Source organism: Prunus mume, linkage group LG5 (assembly GCF_029339155.1).
Source record: "Prunus mume cultivar Tortuosa linkage group LG5, ASM2933915v1, whole genome shotgun sequence".
Classification (NCBI taxonomy): Eukaryota; Viridiplantae; Streptophyta; class Magnoliopsida; order Rosales; family Rosaceae; genus Prunus; species Prunus mume.
The window spans coordinates 14,742,881-14,760,181 of NC_142702.1; the positions used below are offsets into that span (position 1 = coordinate 14,742,881).

The window sequence follows — 17,301 nt, forward strand, 5'->3', positions numbered from 1 at the left end:
ATCTCCCCCAAATCTGGCCCAAGATAGCTCGTTTTAAAGATAAAAATATTCCGAACACTTCTCCAGAAGGCCACGAACCCATCCGAGGTCATCTTGGGCTCCAAAATCGCAATAAAAGCCCAAAACGTCACTATTCCAGCATAGCGCACTGCTCCTTCATTTATTCGCCAGGAAATCATCGCTTGGTGGAAAAGTCTGATATTTTGATACGATCAAGCTAAGTGACTCACGTACGTCCTCCAACTGGAATTACTCCAAAATTCGTCCATTTGATTATGTTTTGCTCCAGAGGAAGTCGAAAGTTCTATATTGGAAATATAATTCAAAGTATCAAAATTCTTCCAATATTAACCAAAATATACTAAGAATGAGGTTAAATATATAATATAAAATCGACTCATCAACCTTCCTACGTCGTTGTTTAAGGCAAACACCGGTAGATGGTTTAGTTGTTTGGGTTCTTCCCATAAGCCTAGATGATTTAGGTTTACATGGTTCAGTTGAGAAATTCATGTTTTTCTTAGCATCCAGTCTTTTAGGGCCCGTTTGATAACTATTTCTATCTTAGTTTTTAGTTTTCATTTTTTGTGCTAGATTATAGAGGAAAATGAGAGCGAGAATGGGTGAGTGTGAGATTGAGAGAGAAGATGAGAGGGGAGGATGGGAGGGAGGCGTAACAAAAATGAAAACAAAAACTAAAAACTGATATCTATTTGAAATCTATTTCAGTTTTTAGTTGTTTGTTTGTGCATTGGAGTAATAAGATGAACATTTGTTGTATCTCTAGCATTGCGTATGTAATTGTTGCAAATTTGATATGGAATACACTTTTGTTAACCTCTTTGCCCTGCCTATCATCAATGCTAAGAATTTATTTTCTTTGAGAGTAAATGTTTGTTAGTTCCACAAATTTTGTTTTACACATTTCAAAGTTGTATGATTCTGTTCGTGGAAAATTCTAGGTAGATATGACAATAATAGTAATAGTCATTAAACTAATACTTTTCGCCTACAGTGTTGTCATTATATTTCAAATTGTAACTCTAAATTCTAGAAAGCCAGCAAGCTCAAATTGTTTTCATTTCATCGTTTCAATGTTCCGAGTATTAGTTTTCTTCCAGGGTCTTTTTATTTTTTTTCATCTTTTTCTTTACAAGTAGAAGCCCAATTACCCTTCTCATCAGCTTATTTGGTTGGAGTGCTTTGTTAGTTTACACAGATGTAAATACAGCTCTTTCTTGATCACAGGCTGTCTATCAGAAGAATGGGAACTTGTTTTTCCTTACAACAATCCAGAAAGCAATGACATCTGAACAAAGTAACAAGTTTTGCATTGAATCTATGGTATTTGTCTCTGGGTTTAAATAGCTGAATTGATGCAATTTTCCTTGTTCACTGTTTATATTGTGCAGAACAAATTGATTTGGCTAAAGCAAGCCTAGGAAAGCTGAATTCTTCTTGATATGACTTGGCTTACGATGATGGTAGTCCTACAGCCTTTTAAGGTAAAAACCCTTGTATTAATAGGCATATACATCCACTAGAGATAAGTCTTATCCAAGTGATGTATTTTAATGGCAAAGATTTGTGATACTTTTACCATCATTATATTTCAACTGGCATCAGATACTCTTGAGTGCTTACTGTGATCCTGCCAACAAAGCAGACTTTCTTTTCTGTTACCTTTCATTGACTTCTGCGTCTGTTTGCCATATGCATGTTGATGCTTTTTATTTTCTTTTATCCATTACTTACATCCAATTACCTTTCACTGACTAAGGGATCTAGGGAGTTATATTGGAGAAAATGCTAAATTATTTTTCATTGTATTGTGTTACAAAGTAGTTTGTATCTTTTTAATAAAGCAGCATTAACTCTCAACTCGTCTTTTTATTTTTTATAGATTTATTAAAAACACAATACAGTACACCCTTTGTAGTGAAGACTAAACAACAAAGCTGATAATACTCTACCTTATAATTAATGTAAACCAATACACATATTAGACTGTCAGAAAACAGCTGCATTAATAGAAGAAAACTGAATGTTCCAAAATTCATAAGACACAGAAACCCAAAGTGAGAACCAAATTTTGACTCTTCCCCCTGAACTTTCATCCCTCCCTACTCAGTTTGACTTCCCTAAACAACCTCAACAACTGTGATACTATAGAGTAATAAATAGATAATTGACCCACACCTTCACCCCCTTTACATATTATGCACCACTACGGAGCAAGATTTCCTAAGAATCAACTTAGTGAAATCCCATACTTCATATATCTGAAAAGGGAATGATCCGTTAAGCTTTGGATCAGATGACACACATGGCCTTACTATGAGCAACTATTCAAGTAAGAATTGTTACTTTAGGAGATGCCTTAGCCTTCTAAGTCACAGAAAAAAGTTGGAAAATTGGAAGAGATGGATAGCCAGATAGGACTACAATATTTGGTTTACATGAAACAAACCCCAGAAGAGTAAAAAATCCACCTCCAAAACAACCAGGACCTAGAAGGAGATTATTGAAGAATCTCTAACAAAGACAGAAGTGACCTCCACAATTTCAGGGTCAGTTAAGTTTCTTTGGAAGCCAACATATCTATCAACTCAAAGAACGAAAAGAATTGACTTAAAATCTAGCAATGGGAACATTATGAAAATTGGACAATCTGCACAACTGAGGAAATGAGCAAAACAAAGGCAATTTTTTCCAACCCAACACTCATCCAAAATCTAATCCTTTCTCCACTTCTCCACTTTTCCCAACTGAGGAAATGACACACATGGTTTTTGTCAGATTGGCCTTTTTGGCATGGACAGCCTGTTTAAGACTTTTTTTGGTAATGTTTTTGGGACAATTATTGATAATGGATGATTTGATACTTTAATTGGTGTTGTGAAACAGGATCTCAGTGAATGAACCGCTTATTGTTGCAGATTCCTGTTGGTTGGGAGGTCGTGGGGATTCTTGTCTCACCCATTTTCTTATTTCTAAAATGGGCTTCTACCGTGGACATAATTTTGTGAACAATACATGTAGAGACTTTTAGACAGAAGCATTATGTTTCAGAATTTTGTACAAATACCTTTTGAAGTATAGGGGTTATGAGGTTATTAATATACGTCTCTCCCTCCTGCCCTCCTTGGTTGTCTCCCTACGCGTACCCTCCCCGATCGCCCCAAAAATTGGTACATTATTATGATTATACACGAAGGTACATACATGTACATGCAATGTACGTATGAACGTACATTAAATGTACCCAAGTTTCCAACAAGGGACAAAAATTGAAATTTAATCTAAACATGGAAGTTTAATAAATTATCTTATTCAAGGGTAACAGTGTAATTATTTTGATATATGTTCCTACAGATTTCATCCATGTAATTGGTTAAATTAATAAACGAACAAATATTGGAGAACCATGACAACTGAGAGTCATATAACCCTCACATGCGGACTTATATATAAATTATTTTGATCCTAGATTCATGATTTTATAGAGTTTTTATCACAAATGGTCTTTGATTCTTGAAAACCCCGAAACTGAAGTTTTTGTCCTCCTCTCAAACTGTGTTTCAAGAATTTATATATATATATATATATATATATATACAGAGAGCTTATTGAGGATCCTCAAATAAGCTTATTTGAGGGACACCCTTTGTAGGCCCCACTCCGGATTGTATTTCACTAATCCAAACCGTCTATTTTGTAGATACTCATTCAAAGATCATCTCTACAAAAAATCACTTGAATCCGATATCATTTGATCATTCATTTGAGTTATTGAAATTTTAATACTTTCTTGAAGCACCGTGTTCATTGATTTTGTAGGACACAATTGGATGTCGAAACGGTTTCCAAATTGTCTAATTTTTTGTAAGGATGATCTATGAATGAAGACCTAAAAAATAGATGGTTTTGATCATTGGAAAAAAAATTGTAGGGTACCTAAAGGCGTCCCTCAAATAAAATTATTTGAGGATCCTCAATAGAAGATGTATATATATATATATGTGTATATATATATTCCTGTGGAACTTGTTTATTGAATATTTGGAACGAAAATTATTTTGGTGGCTTAACTGCTCTATTAACGGCAAATGGGGTTGTTTCTGGGCTTTTAGTTTTTGGATTAAATCAGCAAAGAAAGGCCCAAGTAATAAAGGCGTTAGAGCTTGTTAGACATGGGATACGTCACACGTGAATCCCACATTGGAAAACCTCTCTATGCATGAAAGCTTTATATATGGTCGTTTAACAACAAAGCTTGTCCCTTCGGGGACATCCGATAAAATTGGAACGATACAGAGAAGATTAGCATGGCCCCTGCGCAAGGATGACACGCATAAATCGAGAAATGGTCCAAATTTTTTTGGCCTTTTTTGCGTGTGATTTTCCTGCTGTCTTGAAGGCGTTTGATGTTCAGCGACTGATAGTCTTCATTCTATTTTTTCGATGTCAAAAGATCGCCTACCAGCTGTTTGATAAAATGACTCTGTTACTATGGCCCTTACAAAATTGTTCAAGTTCAAACTTTTTCAAATGCTCACAAGACAAGATAGCATCTGGGTTTATATGCAATGCAATTCAATAACAGTTTTGCTTGGTTCGAAGCGTTGATAGGCTCCATTCAACTTTGTTTCTTTTAGTTCAATAAAACCAACATACATATTCTCCGCTATCTAGTTTTCATCTTCCATATTCATAATGAGAGTATGTATGGCCTTGGCAATGGTATGTCACCATGTTAATATGCCAGTTTTTTAAACAGGAAAGGAGGAGGAAAACAAATGCAGCAGCAGCAATCTAGGAAGTCTATGAAACTTTTCGTACATTGCGAAGAATCAACTATCGTTTGTTTCCCTAGTTGCAGAAGATTATAGATCAGTTCAGTAGCTGATATTGCAACTGGTTTTGACATTAAAATCATTAACTTGTGGAGCTTTTACACATTTTCTGTATGATTTTTTATCATCTACAAGACTACAACCCATGTTTTACATAATATCCTATACTTCGAAACCGTGTTATGATCACCAATATGATGCCTCAAGTACTGACACATTACATGGGGCTACATCTGTACTCCTTGAAAAAAATTCTCCAAATCTCAGATCAATGTTAATCAAGAAATCTTAAGATGTTTGGAATGAAAAATTGTGAACCTTTTTACTCATGAATCAATTAAGTGGGGTTATAATTCAATCCACAAAGAAAGGCACAATAATTAAAGAACTTGACCGTGTGTTGGAGATTGGGCTAGGGATCCGATAACAAAAGGTGGGGAAGCAGCTTCGCTATTAAAAAGATAGCACGAGTCCCACATTGCAAAAACCTTCTATGCATCAAAGCTTTATATATGGTCGTTTAACAACAAAGCTTGTCCCTTCGGGGACATCTGATAAAATTGGAACGATACAGAGAAGATTAGCATGGCCCCTGCGCAAGGATGACACGCATAAATCGAGAAATGGTCCAAATTTTTTTACACTTTTTGCGTGATTTTTGATTTTTTTTTGCTCCCCATTTTTTTTTTCCCAGTTTTCAAGGTCTGAGTGAATCTTTAATCTTCCAGATGTGAATCCAAGTTTGAATTTAGTGTTTGATTATTTGTTCACAAGTGCTGGACTGGATGCATATAGAAAGTTCGTCTACCAGGTGTTTGATAAAATGTCTCTGTTACTATTTGGCCCTAACAAAATTGTTTTTCTTACTTGTTGCCCGCCTAGTACTTGGCACTTGCCACCTCACATTGTTTCGTGATATTTCTTGATACTTCCTAGGAAACTTGAGGAATCCTAGAGACTCGGACACAGCTCTGCCGTTGTATCATCTGACTCAGTTGCTAGTGAGCCTTCTATCTTGAGAACAATCTCGAAATATGAATCTGCATTCACATCCTTATATCGTGACAGCGGGATTCTCTCGGTTTCCTTTTCTTGCAAGCAAAGCGAGGAGATTTAATATGTGCTCAGTTTGGCCTCTCAGGAAAAATTACTACACCTGCACGTATTTGAGACTATTGTGCACTAGAGGTTAATAATCAAAAATACATTTCGATTTTCAGCACAATGAAATCCAAGTTTTCTATATTTATATTGAGATTTGAAAACTGTCATCAAGTTCAAACTAAGTTTGCATGAATGGATTCTTGCTTTATTTGTATACAAACCATTTCATACAAGGAAAAAAAACCAAAAGCATGCCCACATAACGTCCCGACTGACGAGACAAACTTCTTTTACCCACAACGTCTATATGAAGTCTTCCTAAATAGAACATGAATTTAAGAGATTGAGCCTAGAACAAACTTGCGGCACTTAGAACTCTTGGCTCGCCTGCTGAAACAAGACAACAGCAAGAGTCAGAAGGGATGCATAAACTGAATTGGGTAACCTCTGCACCACCTTCCCAATGCCTGGTACACCCTCCGTAGCCCTCTTCGTTGCCATTGCAATTGTTGGTGCTGCAACCAATGTCAGGATCAGTCCCTGACTGACTACAATGAATGTGTCGGCTGTCAGCTGCTTGATGAACTTCGTAAACTCTTCACGGTCAATTTCTCCATCGAGATTGATATCGTTTTCCTGCAAATACAGTGAGTGAACAATCTTCTATGTGGTTCTACTCAGTATGAACTATAGCTTAATAGGATAACAAGTTTTAAAACTTTGCAAGTTACTGAAAGAGAATCCTCAAGAAACAAAAAAGATAGAACAGATGTTATGATTTATCCATGGTCATGGTTACCAAGATTATGGAATCAGCTCGGCATTCAAATGCCAATTAAACAAATCTCCTAAATATTCAACAAGATCCAACCATGTATTGAGAGTAAAGCATTTGTTAACACAGAGCCTACATCTACAACCAAGCACCCCTAGAACACCCAAGACACTAAGTATCAAAGTCAATAAAGGACTTTACAACAGATGCAAAATGTCCAGCTCAAAGAAACGGCTCAGCCAAGGAATTCTCCCTCACATCTCCCAGTTTGATACTGACTTTGGAACATGGAGCTGTAGCAATATCAAAACTGCACTTAACAAGATCTCAGCAAGGAGATGTAAATATCATTGAATTTCCTTTTTCTTCTCATTAAATTTGAGATAACCATGTTGTAGTCTTTCACGTGGAAGTAAGCTGGAAAAGAAAAAAGAACAGCTACTGGCCTCTTTTCCCAGCACACGACCTTTTACTGTTGACAATAGTTAATTGTAGTCTTCTATGTACTTCTATGCAATGCATAACTAAACTCACTACAAAATTCATTGGATTCAACATTGTCTAAAAAAGAATAACAGGCTCAGAATCTCTGTTATGTTTTCTTTAGGTTTCCTGAAAAGAGCACCTTAGACAAACTCTCAACATGAATTCTTACTAGCAAACAATGACGACAATTTTCCATTGCATAACAAACTGCAGAAACAAAAGGTTATTAAACATAGAAAGTCATTTCTTGAAGATACTATTCCTGACAGTCCAATTTTAAAAGGCTATCAATAATTTCAATCACATTGATGCATAATTTCACATAAAGACTAGGATGATATGATGGATTTCTATTAAAAATTGCAGGCCATCACAGTTATCTATCCAGATTATGCAATCAACTTGTCATTCAAATGCCAAATATCAAACAGTTAAACAACCCATTTCTCATCAACGTCCAAACACCACCTATTTTTCTAATGAAATTTCCCAAATTGGGGAACTCAAGAACTTGATTCCCTTTTAGTCAGTCAAAGAGACAGAGGATGATACCCAGCTCACAAAATTTATAACTTCCAACCTAACATCTACATCACAAACACCAATCGCCTTTCTCTAAGGCAATTGTACATACAAGAAGACAGTAGAATCAATTTAAGAGAAAAAGCATGTCTCTGCAGAGAACTAGCCAGGCTAGTACTTCCATTAATGCCTCAACCAATAAACCTATTGAAACAAGTATAGCTGCCTTAGGATGATGAATTTTTTCAGTCAAAATGAGTACTTTTAAATTAGGTAATCAACAGACAAATAAATTTAAAGCAGAAATCATCCGTCATGTCTATAGAACCTCTTTTATTGCAACCCAACCCTCAAACAAACTGGTACTATGTCAAATCATGCTAAACCAGACCAAATAAAGAAAGACAAAGGGCTGTTTCTTTCAGACCATGAAAAATAAATGTTAAACAGGAAGCATAAAGGTCGCAAACAGCAACTTAAAGGTGATTCAGTTCATCTTGATAAATAAGAGTTTTATGGGTCTAACTGACTTTAGTAAGTTTAAAGTTGAAATATAAAATCTTGTGAGAGTAAAAACTAGCAGTTGTGCTCTATTAAATTGAATATGTGCAGATAACTTGTGCGGATAACTAGCTTTCCCTAATCCAAAACTAAAACTGGATCACAAATCTTAGTAAGCGAAAACTTGGTTCTTTGACTTGACCGTTGCAGTAACACCTAAAACTCAAGAAACATAAAATAATGTGATTGAAGCTTATGGAGGATGCAAGAAAGGCCGCACCTGAAAATTAAGTCAAGAATCCATTACTTTGACTTCACAATTTATATGAAATTTCCTACCAAATGGGACATATATCATTGATATGTTCAAAGGAAATTATCTTATGTGTAAATGGTTTGATACTAACAAATTTCATTTCATCAGTTTGTTTGTAACCAACAAAAAATCCGTATAAGAGAAAACTGATGTACTTTTAGGTACTTCCTAGATTTTAACTCATCCTCTATGTTTAAGCTGTTTAAATTCAGCAGCCACTCAAAAACCTATGAAGCAGTAGGAACAAAATGGGTCAACGTTCATCAACGATTAGAGTACCTGAAGCAAAGCTTTGACATGGTCTTTGGAGGGTGGATCAAAATGTGGGCCAGGTAAACGCTTATTGATATCACTACAACAAGAAGATTAAGAAAGAAAGAAAAAAAACCTCAATTAGAATAATGTGGACACCAGCAGAATAATTTTGTAATCAGCTAAACATTTGGAAAAAAAAATAAGCTTCTCACTTGTACACAAGTAGTACACCAATGTACAGATCTTCAAATGTCAAGTTAGCCCTTCCTGAATCATTTTTAAAATGATCAAACACCTTGTCTGTAATCTTTTGTATTTGCTTTCGCCTCCATTGCTTACCTGCAAGGTGGAAAACTATCAGATACAATGAAAACATAATTAAGGGTTCTGATTCATGTCAAGTAATGAAACATGTCAGACTGTCTGTTAGGATGAATATCTACAAATTTCTTTGATGGATGGCCAAAGGTATCATCTTGACCATCACATCTAAAATTCAGTACAGCAAAAAAGATATGAAAACATGGGCATAAATTTGATGTCAAAAAGCAAACTTTCTACTGCATCTGAGGAAACCTATCACTCAAAACAGAGGACCAGTAGGTTTGTGTTTATGTTCGAAGTGAGTTGGCCTTAGAACCCATAAAAGCTAATGCATGACTCTGTGATTCAACATCATTTGCAGATCCCACAAGTGCGGAAGGATGGCATAGCAACACAAACCCATCCAAACTAAAATGAAAAATTAAGAAAAGGAAGAAAAAGAAAGAAAGAAAGCAAAAGCCCAGAGAAAAATTAGTGGGTTCTTTATGATCTACAAAACGAAAGATTCAGAGCTGGGACAGAAACACTATTGGGATCGAAAGAATTACAAACATTTATCTGTTAAAGCTTGTTTCTTTCTTTTGTTTTTACATCAAAATCGATGAAAGCTTTGAAGTGGTACCTTGTAGTCTGTCCAGCACCTGTCCCATGGCGAAGTAGTGAGCTAGTAGACAGAGAGGCCTTTTGCGACTTCGTTTGGATGATAAAGGAAGAAAAGATCCTTTGGTATCGGAGCATTGAATTGACTTTTTCAGGCAACCTACGCATAAAGAAAAGATCCTCTACGGCGACTGTTAAGGGATTGTTTGTTATTTATTTTTGAAGATTCACTGTTATATACCCAATATTGGAATTCAAATTATAAAAAAAGACTCTATATAAAATAAATTTTAAAAACACACCTAAAGCTTACTTATAAAGTAATAAAAAGGCTTTTGATTTCTTATAAATTACAAAACTGTTATCGAAAATCTTAAAACAAGCTCAACCTTAAAACCTCATTAAAAAAAAACTCAAAACACTCAATAGGTCATTAAAGTAATTTAATAATCAAAATTAAATTCAATAAGGCCAGTTGTCATTTTTTGAGTTTTTTATGGGTTTGTTTATAAAAATTAAATGGTGTATGATTTATCTATATCATTAGTGCTCTAAGAATGAATATATGACTAAATATTTATTTATTTTTTAGAGGGAAATTCGAACACATGACCTTTCGAAGGACATTTCTAATAGCAATTCACCACGGTGGTCTCTATTTATGATCTATATCCATTATTTTTAGACACCCTTTTATAGTCCAAGAACAAAGTATCTTTGCTCTAATGGGGCTCTCTAAACTTTTTGTGTGCTAATTTTATTTTGTGTTGGCCTTTTTTATTTAGAAAATTAGTGAAACACCCAATTCTAGACATTAAACTATAATAAAACCCTAGACTATTTAAAACATATAAACACACCCAAAATAAACCCAAAAACCAACAGCTGTCAATTTTTGGATTTATTTTTTATGTTAGATTACGGTTTTGACCTTTTGGTCTGAATTCTTTGAAACAGGCCCAAAATTCGCCAGCTAGGATAGGAATTTCTGAAAATTTACGTTGGTGACCTCATAATGAAACCTGTTTGGCACCTCAGATCAAATATTCCAAGCGAGCTTCGTTGGTTCTTGAACGGCGAGCTTCGTTCACCTCTTCGAACGAAGCTCGGTATGATGTGGTTTCAGATCTTCTTTTTGGATTCTTCTGAGCTCAGTATGGTGTAGATTGGAGTTCTATTGCTTCAATTTTTTTGTTCTTTGTTGTTTGATTTGGTAATTTGTGGATTGATATTGCGCTGCAAGAGACTCGATTGGAGCTTGGTGCGATCTGTGATCTTCTATTTTGAGGTATTTCGATTTTTTCTTGTGAATTCATATTCGTTTTTTGAGGATTCGATTATATTGTAGTCTGATTTTTGGTGATTTCATGTTCGATTAATTAAGTTGCTGATTAGGTTTTCGTTTCTTTTTGTTTATAATTTGGATTGATTTCAGATTCGTTTTGATTGTGGATTTGCTCTTGTGTTTTGATTTGAGGTGTGGTGAAACTTTTGTGATATTCGATTTGGTTTTCATATTAATTGAGGTTTTTTCAGTTGAATCTGAGTATATTCGTGTTTTTTCTGTTTATGCACTATTGGTTTTTGAGTCGACTATAATTCACTGTTAATACTCGGCATCCACTGTTATTGCTAGTAGTCATTTTTGTTTTGTTTGTTGTTTTTTTGTATAGATATGGATGATTCGAGAGTGGCAAAGTGCACCTATGGTGGTGGAACTTTAATGCTTATTTTGTCTTCAACTACTACTTTTGATTGGCTGTCTAACGAGTTGTGTAGTAGGTTCAAGCTGAAGTTAGGTCATTTTGAGTTGAGGTACTCTTATACGGATTTCTCCAATTGTTTATTGGAATTGGATGATGATTTGAAAATCATGTTTATGGTATGTGGACTGACGAAGGATCAATTAATTCACATTGCTGTTAGGGATAAGGCTGTAGTGAATTATGTTCAAGCTGTTAATACGAACATAATTGCTTCTCCTTTTTTGTTGGAGGCTGTTCCTAACAATTACAGTTTTGCACAAGATGAGGATACATGTAAATATTCAATTCAAACTGGTAGTATTGTTGATTCAAGTGCAGCTTCTCCTTGTTTGAGTATGGATTTTGATGGTATTAGCAGTGAGTATGGAAGTGAATATTTAGGCAAATATGGTAGTTGTGGAGGTCGTAAGTATTTGTCTACTGATTGGGAGGGTTATATTACTCATGAGGGTCAGAAGTTTGAGGGTGGAGTTTGTGAATTCCGTGATAAGTTGGCTAAGTACTCGATTGAGAATGGTTTTAAGATGAAATATTTGAAAAATGAGCCTCGTCGTGTTACTGCTGTGTGTGCTAAGAAGGAATCAAATGGCTGTGAGTGGCATGTGCATGCTGTTAAGTCGAATGTAAATGGATTTTTTTATATTAAGAACTTAAATAATGCACACAGTTGCAGTGGTTTGATCCGTGAGAAGAGAAATAAGGCAATGGGTTCTCGTTTGGTGTCTTCAATTGTCAAAGATAAGGTTCGTAGCAATCCTTTGGTAAGGCCTATTGAGCTGATTACTGATTTGAAGGAGAATTATGGATTGGATATCCCTTATCATGTTGCGTGGTATGGGAAGGAGTCGGCTACTAAGGATTTGCATGGTGATGAGGAGTTGTCTTATGCTCACCTGCCTTGGTATGTGAATGTTTTGAAGGCCAGCAATGTCGGATCTCATTGTGTGCTTGACTGTGGCGAGGATGGTTCTCGTTTCCAGCGGATCTTTATATGTTTTAAGGCCTCCATTGATGGTTTTCGGTGGTGTAGGCCTATGCTGTTCATTGATGGTACTTTCGTCACAAACAAGTACAAGGGTACTCTTCTAGGAGCTACTGCAAAGAATGGAAATAAAGGTATGTAATGTAAATGCTGTAGTTGTTGACTTCCATTGAGTGGTATGAACAGTGTAGTTATGCAAATGTAAATGCTGTAGTTGTTGACTTCCATTGAGTGGTATGAACAGTTTCTATACTGTTCATACCCTGCATCTGAGTATTTTTATGCATTGTAGTTTTACTCTGCTTTATGTGGTAACACTGTTACAGTTCAAACTAACTAATATAGTTCTCTGTTTCTTGTAGAAGTATTCCCTTTTGCCTTTGCGATTGTATCCGGTGAAGCTGTGGATAATTGGAGGTGGTTTCTGGAAAGGATATCTGAAGTCTTGGTTGATGAAGGTAGGCAACTTACATTCATTTCTGATAGGCATGGTGCTATTATCGATGCTGTTAGGACTGTTTTTCCTACTTCTCCCCATGGTTTTTGTCTATATCATTTGAAAGAGAACTTGAAAAAGAAGTATCCGCATGCTGTTGGTTCCTCTTTCAAGGATCATATTTTATGGCTTTTTTGTAAGTTGTTGTATGCACCGACTGTTGAGGAATATCAAGATACGTTGAAAAAATTAAGAGATGATGGCGGTTCAAAAATAATTGATAAGTTTTTGGCTGATCTCCCTGTCCAAAATTTTGCTAATGCATTTTTTCCGGGAAAGAGGTATGGGGAGGTTAGTAATGCCTTGTCCGAGTCGTTTAATTCATGGGTTAAGGATGTGCGTAGGCTTCCAATTTATGAGATGATTGACACTGTTAGGATCAAAATGATGGAGATGATTTCTAGGAGGAAGCTTGCATCCGAGAAATGGAGTAGTGTTTTGTGTCCTGTTATTGAGGATGAGTTGAAGACTTTAGCTGCAAAGGGTCGTCATTGGAGGATATGTCGCGCGAGTGAATCTGTTTTTGAAGTTCATGCTGATTTGAGTGTTATGGTCAATTTGGACGAGAGGTTTTGCTCCTGTTATCAGTGGCAATTGCTTGGGTTTCCGTGTCAGCATGCGATTCAAGTTATCCAACATTCCGGGTTATGTTTGTACAACTTTGTGGATGAGTATTACAAGGCAGACTTTTATAAGGCTACTTATGCAACCCCTATATTTCCTCATACCTGATATTGAGAAGCCTCCTCCTGGAGATGTTTTTCTTCTACCTCCTCATACAAGAAAGCCTCCGGGACGACCTCCGACAAAGCGCTTCAAGTCAAGCAGTGAAACTAAAAGGCAGGTGAAGTGCAAGAGATGCGGTTCTTGTGATCGTCATAATAGGAGGACTTGCAAGGTTCCTATTTGATGTAAAGGTTCTGAGTATAAAGACTTGAATGAGAGTAGTTAGTTTTTAACTAGTTAAAGTGCTATGTGATTGATTAATGACAATCATAGTTGAAAGGAATAGAAATTGATATGCAAGTTGTTAATACGGTGAAATAGCAGTCACTGCATATGAATACACTTTGAATTTTTGGTATTAATACATAATATTTACCATTTTTGGTATTTTGCAAATTTCGGTTTTGAAGTTTGATATGAATTAAGCATTACTGCTGTTTGAATAATCTATAAATGAACGAACGCTATTTAATGCTCACTGTTCATGCCATTGTTGAAATTGAAAGATAGTTCTATGACATGGTATTAACAATTTATTTCTATCAAATAGCATTAACATTGTATTGAGAGTGCGTTGTTATTTGTTGCAGTTCACCTTTTTAGTTGTTTTAGTGCTATGGAGACCATTATTTCAGGTTACATACACTGTTAATTCACGTAAATAAACTGGTTTTTGAATAAGTACATAACTTGAATTTGAAAATCACTTTACTTCAATGTTCTAAACCTACACAAGTCCTAAGAAACTACAATATAAGCAAGAATTTTGGCAAAATATTTGATTACAACTTCATTATTTTGCATTTCTCTCTTCTCTTTCTTTGATGGAAATCCAACTTCTTTCATTGCTCATAATTTTCATGAGGACTTCTTTTCTCATTTGCCAGACCTTTTCTTTGTTGAAATCTGATTCTATTTGTTGGTCTTTGGAAAGCTGCTTCATGAAGTGCATGACAAAGACGCCACAATCATTGCTGCATAATAGAGATACGCATGCAGGAGTTATTTCAGAATTTTTTTAGTTGAATAGGATGAAAGTTTCACTGTTATTGCGTAACTTACGAATTGTTTGCTTGTTGGGGACATTCTCTGTTCTCAGTCAGCTTGAAGTTAGTAGTATCATGACAAATCAGATACTTCATTGTCTGAGCATATTCTGGTGTAAGTTCGTTGCTGGCAAGTATTTTTGATATCATTCTAGCTGAAGCTTCATTAAGCCCTCTCGGCATCTTGGCATCAAAATCAGGAATTTGGACGAGTTTTGTTTTCAGTGATACTGCAGCACATTCCTTAAGAAGACAGAGGAATATATTTGCTGTCTCAACCTGCATCATAGTCAAGTATGTGCTTAGTTTCCTTTAAATTTAGTGTCCTATGTATTAACAGTGTTAATCACCAGTCTTACTTACCAAAACAATTGCCTTCTTGTGATAATATTGGAGAGTTCGTTCTGATGTCCCCCTGAATGAGTTGAAGTGTGTCCATTTTGCTGCACCGGTGTCAAAGACAAGCAGCGTATGGTGGTTCTCATCTGTAATTGGTATGAACACTCTATCAACTCTTCCAATATTTTCTAGGAGTGGCATATAGAAAGCATGATATGTCAGCTTGTGTGAGGCACCTCGCAAAAACATCTGCAAAAGTCATGTGTTGGTGATTAGTGAGCATGTTGATGATATAAAATTGATGTATTAGATGTGATCTTACATAGTTATTGGCGGACAAATATGCATTTTTCTGTTTCTGAGGGTTCTGCTTCGCATTATCATTAAGTGCCTCTCCATAAGCATCGATGATTAGTGCAGAAATTGGACCATCTCCCATCAGCTTTTCAATGTTATGTTTGTACAATATTGTCCTATTTTGTACGTAAAAAGCGTCCCTGCGACAATAATGTTGTTTAAAAATGATAATCTCATAATAGTTTAATGACAAGACAGTTCTATGACATAGTATTAACAGTGTAATTCTATGACAGTTCTAAGGCATAGTATTAACAGTGTAATTCTGTGAGATTGGCTTACTCATCAGAATCGATGCGATTTCCAGTAATTTTCCAACTTCTTCTTTGATATTTCATCCAGCCTGTTGTAGACCTCATACATGTGCAACTGAAGGTATGTATCTTTGTCCTCCTTTTTTTTGTTGGCTGCTTCATCTTCGCTTTGGCTTGCTCTTTTTCGGCCTTTCTTATGTGCTTCGGGGTATGTGTAATCTGATTTCTTTGCAGGCTTTCTGTCTTTTCTGTCTTTGATTATTTTGATGCCAGAACGCAACTGCCGTGTTCCTACTTCTTTTGCTTGCATGATAACTAACTTTTCAGGAGTTTTTCCATCGGCGTTCTCATCTTCATCATTAGGAGATTCTTGCATCTCCAATTCACTTTCTTCTGCTATTCTCTCATCTTTTTTCTCCTTATCAGCTTGTTCTTTCATCGGAATTTCTCCTTGTTCACCTTGTTTGATTTTTTTTCCCATCACATGTTGCAAAGAGGCAATAACAGTGTCTTTTTCTTTCATGCTCTCAATGCAGGACAACTTTTCCCCTTCAAGTAGTTCATGTTGTTCCTGTAGCTGTCTCCTATTTGATTTGAGCGCATGAAGTTCCCCTTGTAATTTTGCACCTTCTTTTTTCTCTTGCTCAAGCTGCTTTTTCAGTATTTCAATTTGTTGCTCCAACTCTTCTTTTTCAGTCCATATTTGTTGAATGAATGAATTTTTCTTTATGCAGGATTCTATAGCAGTCTGCATCATATCCCTTCGAGTATCTGCCTTTTCAATCCAATAGTCGACTGCTTCTTTCAGCTGTTGGATTTTCTCATGGGTAGGGGCTATTTCATGCTTGTAGTACTCTGGGATTGACCCCACTATGTCCACAAAAATGGAGTCGAAGTCTTCTTCTTGGCTGTCAAGTTCGGGTTCATTCTTTGGACATTAACAGTGTCCTCCTCCGTCACTGAGTCTGCACTAAGGTCAACTCCTTGTTCTTCAATTTCATCATCTGCTTCGCATTCCAATGATTGTGCTGGTGGTTCTTCAATTTCATCATCTGCTTTGCATCCCAATGATTGTGCATTGTCTTCATTTTGCTCCTGTTGTGGAGTTTTTGTCTGGGTTGCACTTTGGTCCACATTTTCATGGAAGTCAAGTTACATTTCAGGTAATAATCGCTTTTTCCTTTTTGTGTTTGACTCTTTATCTGTCACAAATATTAGAAAGGAAAAAAAAAGTATTAGCAAATTTATATACATGTATATGTGTTTGTACACTATCAATTCAGTTTTGAAATATAAATGTTGGATCATTGTAGGTTATCTTACCCAATCTTTAAGTGTGATAACAAAGTCATCATCCTCTTCATTTTCTTCTTGTTCTTCATGGTCTGCATGATCAGTCTTTGTTGCTTCTTCTTTTTCATTGTCAGCAGCTTTTATCTGTTGAATTATTGGAGTCAGTAGTAATTATGGTGTACTAACATTATATATGTTTATGGAAGTAAGAAAAATGCCTTAATGTTTTCATATGTTGCAATATTCAGCTTGATATTGAGCTCCGGAAGGCTCCATTTGACAGCCGCTGGTTTGTGATCTTCT

The 17,301-nt window shown here is 35.8% G+C and overlaps 4 protein-coding genes and 2 non-coding genes across 7 annotated transcripts in view; 3 read left to right on the plus strand and 3 right to left on the minus strand.

Annotated features, from left to right (window-relative positions):
• The window catches only part of LOC103331321 (uncharacterized), a 41,620-nt gene extending 38,466 nt beyond the window's left edge, over positions 1 to 3,154 (plus strand). Inside the window, exons 3-5 of the mRNA XM_089053064.1 lie at positions 1,249 to 1,318; positions 1,413 to 1,505; positions 2,908 to 3,154. Of these exons, the coding sequence (XP_088909190.1) occupies positions 1,249 to 1,318; positions 1,413 to 1,462 (120 nt within the window). The 3' untranslated portion in view covers positions 1,463 to 1,505; positions 2,908 to 3,154. The remainder of the gene's footprint in view (positions 1 to 1,248; positions 1,319 to 1,412; positions 1,506 to 2,907) is intronic.
• Positions 3,155 to 4,278: 1,124 nt separating this feature from the next.
• LOC148917061 (U6 spliceosomal RNA) lies at positions 4,279 to 4,381 on the plus strand. Its single transcript, XR_016127583.1, has one exon. It is a non-coding gene; the product is annotated as a U6 spliceosomal RNA (small nuclear RNA).
• Positions 4,382 to 5,391: 1,010 nt separating this feature from the next.
• On the plus strand, positions 5,392 to 5,494 carry LOC148917062 (U6 spliceosomal RNA). Its single transcript, XR_016127552.1, has one exon. It is a non-coding gene; the product is annotated as a U6 spliceosomal RNA (small nuclear RNA).
• A 575-nt stretch (positions 5,495 to 6,069) lies between these two features.
• On the minus strand, positions 6,070 to 9,919 carry LOC103331305 (Calcium-binding EF hand family protein). 2 transcript variants are annotated; one of them, XM_008233926.3, is made up of 4 exons: positions 9,762 to 9,919; positions 9,028 to 9,154; positions 8,840 to 8,912; positions 6,070 to 6,596 (listed from the first exon to the last, which is right to left on the minus strand). In XM_008233926.3, exons 1-4 carry the CDS (start codon positions 9,787 to 9,789, stop codon positions 6,330 to 6,332), a joined length of 495 nt encoding a protein of 164 aa, XP_008232148.2. In that variant the 5' UTR covers positions 9,790 to 9,919; the 3' UTR covers positions 6,070 to 6,329. The 2 variants fall into 2 exon arrangements, with proteins under 2 accessions (XP_008232148.2, XP_088909552.1); XM_089053426.1 differs by lacking the exon at positions 9,762 to 9,919 and having other exon boundaries at positions 9,028 to 9,206.
• Positions 9,920 to 14,442: 4,523 nt separating this feature from the next.
• On the minus strand, positions 14,443 to 15,325 carry LOC107881827 (uncharacterized). The gene is made up of 3 exons (XM_089053689.1): positions 15,119 to 15,325; positions 14,772 to 15,034; positions 14,443 to 14,683 (listed from the first exon to the last, which is right to left on the minus strand). Exons 1-3 carry the CDS (start codon positions 15,293 to 15,295, stop codon positions 14,503 to 14,505), a joined length of 621 nt encoding a protein of 206 aa, XP_088909815.1. The 5' UTR covers positions 15,296 to 15,325; the 3' UTR covers positions 14,443 to 14,502.
• A 411-nt stretch (positions 15,326 to 15,736) lies between these two features.
• On the minus strand, positions 15,737 to 17,274 carry LOC148917063 (uncharacterized). The gene is made up of 3 exons (XM_089052361.1): positions 17,248 to 17,274; positions 17,029 to 17,142; positions 15,737 to 16,633 (listed from the first exon to the last, which is right to left on the minus strand). The coding sequence occupies exons 1-3, from the start codon at positions 17,272 to 17,274 to the stop codon at positions 15,737 to 15,739; spliced, it is 1,038 nt and encodes a 345-aa protein (XP_088908487.1).
• Between the last annotated feature and the right edge of the window lie 27 nt (positions 17,275 to 17,301).

What these genes read in the sequence shown, in the direction of transcription:
- LOC103331305 (XM_089053426.1), bottom strand. Translation starts at nt 9,191, where the DNA reads ATGTTTTCATTGTATCTGATAGTTTTCCACCTTGCAGGTAAGCAATGG. An exon ending in GGTGTACTACTTGTGTACAA is followed by an intron (nt 8,913 to 9,027) that starts GTGAGAAGCTTA and finishes TTCTTGTTGTAG; the next exon opens with TGATATCAATAAGCGTTTAC. An exon ending in ATGTCAAAGCTTTGCTTCAG is followed by an intron (nt 6,597 to 8,839) that starts GTACTCTAATCG and finishes CTGTATTTGCAG; the next exon opens with GAAAACGATATCAATCTCGA.
- LOC107881827 (XM_089053689.1), bottom strand. Translation starts at nt 15,295, where the DNA reads ATGCCACTCCTAGAAAATATTGGAAGAGTTGATAGAGTGTTCATACCA. An exon ending in ACAAGAAGGCAATTGTTTTG is followed by an intron (nt 15,035 to 15,118) that starts GTAAGTAAGACT and finishes ACTATGATGCAG; the next exon opens with GTTGAGACAGCAAATATATT. An exon ending in CCCCAACAAGCAAACAATTC is followed by an intron (nt 14,684 to 14,771) that starts GTAAGTTACGCA and finishes TCTATTATGCAG; the next exon opens with CAATGATTGTGGCGTCTTTG.
- LOC148917063 (XM_089052361.1), bottom strand. Translation starts at nt 17,274, where the DNA reads ATGGAGCCTTCCGGAGCTCAATATCAA. An exon ending in CTTCCGGAGCTCAATATCAA is followed by an intron (nt 17,143 to 17,247) that starts GCTGAATATTGC and finishes ATAATTCAACAG; the next exon opens with ATAAAAGCTGCTGACAATGA. An exon ending in TTATCACACTTAAAGATTGG is followed by an intron (nt 16,634 to 17,028) that starts GTAAGATAACCT and finishes TAATGTCCAAAG; the next exon opens with AATGAACCCGAACTTGACAG.